Below are 5,665 nucleotides of genomic sequence, written 5' to 3' on the forward strand. Positions count from 1 at the left end.
GTTTCCTTTTGCTGCCTCGTTTGTTTGAAGGCTTCGGTCTCTTGTTAGACGTATCCTAATGGCCATGCTCACTCAGTGATGTTTCTCGCAGTCCTGCATAGAACATATCATGACGGGCTTACTTCGCAAGGGGTTTTACTGATCCTACGACACCGCGGATTTCCTGTACATGCTATACTCCGGACAGCTGCCGCCAATGATTGTAAGAGATCGCAGCATGTCATACGAACCTGGCGACTGACATCTCACAGCATCCCTTCTTCCACAAATCAAAGTTCTCTGCTTACTTGTAGGGCGTTGTTCGCACGGCTGCGCGTGAAGCGCTGGTGAGGTTGGAGTGTATTTGGTACCGTTGGTGACAGTTCTGTCGCCGTCGACAACAGGGCTGTCACCATCGACGACTATTCTCCTGAGGACGATTCTTCGTCCAATATTTGTACTGTAAGTACCGCCTTCATTGCAATATGCAGCTACAGTCGTCTGGTACATAACTAAAGCAGAAATATACGTAGAATATCAACGTGACCGTGGATAGTGGAGGGCGTGAGAGGCCCCGTTGCCCTTGCCTCACAAGCACTGGCGCCAATGGTCTTATAATGAGCACAATAGCGACGAGTGCTTCGTATGTATATCTCAAGCATTTAGGCCATGAAAACGATTGCTAACTGAATTATGTTAGAACAGACAGATGTAAGAGGCACTTACAAGGTATTCGCTCGAGGCCTTCGTTATTACTTCATAATATATCAATCGTTTCTTAAGGGGGAAGATAGTATTGATCCACAAGGCTGAAACGGATGGCATAAAAGGAGGCAGTGCTGAGACTTAACTATTTTATCGTGGAAAGTGCCTTTTTTCTATTTCTCCCATCGAATGCTCATACTCTTTGGTTTCCATGCTCTGGTAATAGGCCTCTACGGCGCGTTCAATAAGATTCTCCTTCTGATATATCCTTGCCTTTTGCGCGCCCTTGCGGCATAAGCAAATGGGTTCCTAAGCCTCCAAGTGCGACCATTCTGGAACGGCCTTTAGCTTTTGCCACATGTAATGCTCAAGCTTGTTGGCGCTTTTAGTGTAAGGTGTGGTCCCGATGTTGTATTTACGGCAGTTGTCAAAGATGAGCTGGGCATCCTCGATGAAGGCCTCCGGCGTCTCGTGCAAGTTGGTTGGCTTGAGGGCTGAAATCTTGATGACATGATGAGCTCGAGTTGGGTGAAAGTTGCCAGGGCAGCTGCTGATCTGGTTCCAGGACCCATGTTGGCGTTGGTAACTTCTTCTCTTTGGCGAGGATAAGTTCTTGCACAGCAGGAAGATGGGCAGTTGGCCCTAATGGCGCGGGGTCGCGAACGCCTCTTGCAACACAGAATTGACAGTCACCTCAACTAGTATTCTTAGTAGCAATTGTTGTCATGTTGCCATGACCAATTCGGGAGCTTGTCCCCGCTCCTGTTGTGCTCGCTTCCGTGTGTGTCGGATTTTGACTCATATCGTCGGTCGTCAGGCGTGCGCTGTGCATGTCGGCGGCGCGTTTCCGAAGAATCGGCCTTTACTCGGCTGCTCAGTTATGATGGACAAGAAGTAAGCCATAGCATGTGTCGCTATTTCGAGTCTACTTGCAATTGAACTAGTGGCCCGCCCCATGTAGCACGGACGCTTTCTCCTGTGGCTGACGAGACCAGCCACCCCCTTTTCCCACTTCTTCCACCTCCCTCCAATGTTCATATGCTTTTGGCTGAGTTGAATAATAGCTTCCATGCAGCGGTCGCAAAAAATTGATTTGTCTGTTTGTTGTTGTTTTTCTTTTTTCGTATCGGGGAGCGAACGCAGCTCAGACAACCGAGGCCGCGAAGAAAGAGACGACTTGACTGTCCGGAATTTCCCCCGACCCTTCCTCTTGGAGCTGCACCTGCCCCTCATCTAAACAACGGAACATGCACCTGGTTGGGATCGAGCAAAACGGAAAGCGGATACAATTCCATCGAAATGGATGTATGCTGCAATCATTACAGCCACATGGAAAATCTGGTGACTTGCGCCGCAGATGTCGAAAAGCCGAGGTGCCCATCTCTCAGGAATCCTAGCCGCGTAGATGGCAGCGCCCACGAGATTTGACGTCGCCATCCAGCCCATCCAAACCAACGACATGCGCGATTTTTGCACAGCCCAGCCGTAAACCAGAAGTCCGTGCACGACGAAAATAATAGAGCTCAGTCCAAAGCCAGCGTAGAAACAAGCCCGCCAGCTGCGGAACTTTGGCGAAGCAAAGTGCGGATCAAGCGTAAGAATAGCACAAGTCAGCGCGGTACCACTGGTAGAGGACCAATAAAGCAAGCGCAGACTTTCGTTACAGAAGAATCCATAGCAGATAGTTGGGATTCCAGCTCCCCACATCAATATGAGAATCCCTAGATAGTCGAGCTTATTGCAGAACGACGTTAGGGGATGGCTGTGGTTCCATAGGATATGGCAGGTTGCAGAAAAGAGAAAACAAACCGCCACTCCCAGACAGTACGTCGACACAACGACCAAGTCGACTACCTGCCTATTGGACTGGAATTTGTAAACGACTTGGCGAAAATATACAGACAGCGCAATGAAAACGGCTGCACCGATAAGGTGCGAATAAGCGTTGACTGTCTGGTTATGGAGGTAGAAGAGGCTTGTGAGTGACCTCCAAACAGAGCCGGAAGTGGGCCTGTAGCCCGATAGAATGTATTCGTTGTCTTGTTGCCACGAAGGAATCTTGTGGAAGAGCAGCAGCCGGGACGGCGTGTACCATGGCTGAGATCCCTCACTATTGCTGTGGGAGGGATCTCCGATGGGAGATACCGATTGCTCTGATCCGAGAGATCGGGATCGTGAGCGTGAGTGGGGGTATGGGCGGTGATACATTGAATCTATAAGCTACAGTAAAGAAACGATAGAGAAGTCGTACAGCCGGCGTTGGGAGCCTTTGTCCGCTGTACATATACCCCGATCTACCTCATTGGCAAGAATCCTAGATTGAAATCCGGACGCTGAACCTGGATTTTACAGTAATTATAACATATCTTTCGTTATTGGTCACTAGCGTAGAGCCGGTTCGCGAGCCGCGTCATTTTAGAACAAACTGCGCAAGAACAACAGCAGCATTTGGGCAGAATTTCGTATTAGAGGCCATATACGGCACATCAGGAGCGGCGAATATCGGTCACTGTCGGTTATGGCGCCACATAGCCCCCGTACTGCATTTTCGTCGCCCTGCCGCGCGATGACGACGAAAATATCCAAAGGAGCAAAGTCAGCGAACAGCAGTGCCGATATTGTTGTTGGCCGTGGCGCACTTGCTGGCTCACACGAGGCACTTTCAGGCCTCTCCAATTCCCACTGAGTAGTTGCAGAAAGGATACTGGAGGCTAAAACTACCATTCTGGTCCGCGGGACCGTAGTCGCTTATTGAACCTTCCCGAAGTGCGCCGATTTCAAATGGAACCAGAGCCTGATGTTCCCCCGCTCCGCTTGTACTGTTCCGGCGCAGGGAGGCAGGTGACCTTGGAGCCAGTGTCATCCCGCGGCTGCTTTCTTTCTGTTGCTTTCTTTCTGCTGCATTCCGTCGAGATTCGAATACTCTCCTGGGCTGTTTCCGGTCCTGGCTTCCATAGTTGCCTGCACTGTTGGAGTACGAGTGCAGAGCCGGAAGAGTAGCAATGGCGCCCTAGTGCGACTAGCGGATCAGGTCCCTTGAACACACCATCATTAGCGTGGCGCCGTTTTGCGACCCCGCGCCTTCAGGGCCAACTGCCCAATCTTCCTGCTGCGCAAGAACTTCTCAAGACACGCGGAAGAGAAGTTGGCTCAGGATCCTCTCGCCAACATGGGTTCGGAACCGGAACAGCAGCTCCCCTGGCGACGCTCGCCTAACTCGAGCTCATCATGCCATCCCATTTGACATCCGCAAGCCAGCACTTGCTATATCTACCGTTCAGCGGGACGCTATTGTAGCTCTATGGACACGCCACGAATATACCCCAAGAAGGTCCAGCAAGTTGCCCGAACCGTAGTAGGTAGCTAGGCCTCCGTCATGGTCCACACCAAGGGGCAGAAAGACAAGGTTCGCAAGAGTGGCTTGTCGCTGGAGAACAAAACATAAGACCTCGGGCGGTACTGCGATGTCTTCAGCGCTCTTGCATACTGGAACCCGACGCACGAGCAGATGGAGACGGCGATGCACGTCCCACGCGGGCAGCGCGTGCCGGACCTCAACAGGATTGTCCGTCCCCATGTCCCGGTTACCGTTCCGTCGAGTGTACCCAGCTCTGTTACTAACAGCCGCAGTTTCGACGATCAAGAACATCCAGACCAACTCGGCTTTCGGGGTCCAAATTGGCTGAGCTTGTTCCAGGGCCTATTGCGTTGTGAGGGTGGTTGCGGTCGGGGATCGCCCTGTTCTTGTATTGCTCGTCATCGTCCTTGCGGGAGCCTAATTTTCTTCTGGTCCGGATGGTCTCGTAGATGGAACTGCTACTCTCCTTGCCCCTACATAACAAGGCGCAGCAACTGGAGATTCCAATGTAGTAACTGTTCACTGTCAACTATTGCACGGCATCCGAAGTGCGCGAATAACTTACCCGCTTTCCGTCTAGTTTCGAGTAGTTCTGCTAGTGTGGTTATCAAGGTTGCCGAGGAAGTCTGTCACTGAAGTTTGATATTCATCGCCACGTTTGCCGCTGAACATAATACATTGAGCCTTAATAAAAGCGAAGTCAATAGGTAGGAGACGCGAGCGTTGACTACCAGAGCCAAGCAACAGATCAAACAAAGTCATGATCGATTCCCAGGCCGATTCAAAGGGCTCCGAAGCGGAAAGGGCCTTTGAATAGTAAAATAGCTGCTGGAGCGCGTTCGGGCGTGCTAGAATGACGAGGTGATGGTATAACCGACCAGTATACGGGACGACATCGGAGGCTTTCGAGTACCAACGTTGTGACACGCAAGTCCAGACCTTTCGATCTCGTAAATCATCATCTTCGATCGCCATCCTGTACCGACCCAGGTCGCCCAGGCATTCCATCCACGTCACTTCAAAAGCCGGGACGGTTTCATAGAGGAGCACCATCATCGAGTATACGAGGTAAATAAACGTCATCATATCGGCATCCCTTCTTCGTAGGGGCAATATGCAGTAAACATATTGTAGCACTATACTCATGGAAGAATATCCTGATACTGAAGATATTCCGTTTTTAGAGCGATAGTCCATCTAGCGCCTTCCACTACGGCACACATTCGGAATACGGACGTGATAGGACTCGAAAATGGGTACTTCGATTCTTCGACTTTACGAAGCGCCAGCTGTCGAGAAGAAAAATCCACCTGTCCAATCTCGTCGGTTACGAAATCAGCTCGGCAATAGGACTGGAAATAACTTCAGGTAGCATATCTTTATCACGAACTTAAGTGCAATGGATTTGAAGACGAGATAGGAACTTTGATTGCGCGGTAACCTATGACTAAAACAACTCAACCAGGAAAATAAAGAGATATACAAAAATCCAATTTTCGAAGGAGAAATGAGAATATTGATAACAAAGGAGATATCAAGGCCTGCTTGACATAAAAAGCACCGTGTAGTAGCCCATGCACCCGAATCGCAAATCTACCCAAGAACAGATAGCGTTTCTCAATT

The 5,665-nt window shown here is 50.3% G+C and overlaps 1 protein-coding gene across 1 annotated transcript; it reads right to left on the reverse strand.

The window, feature by feature from the left end:
• Window positions 1-1,917: 1,917 nt before the first annotated feature.
• Window positions 1,918-2,892, reverse strand: PG998_014352 (uncharacterized protein; the record flags this gene model as incomplete). Its single annotated transcript, XM_066881168.1, has 1 exon — window positions 1,918-2,892. One exon carries the CDS (start codon window positions 2,890-2,892, stop codon window positions 1,918-1,920), a length of 975 nt encoding a protein of 324 aa, XP_066723699.1.
• Between the last annotated feature and the right edge of the window lie 2,773 nt (window positions 2,893-5,665).

Source organism: Apiospora kogelbergensis (assembly GCF_038363985.1).
Source record: "Apiospora kogelbergensis strain CBS 113332 chromosome Unknown utg000011l_segment0_segment0, whole genome shotgun sequence".
In the NCBI taxonomy this organism is placed as follows: Eukaryota; Fungi; Ascomycota; class Sordariomycetes; order Amphisphaeriales; family Apiosporaceae; genus Apiospora; species Apiospora kogelbergensis.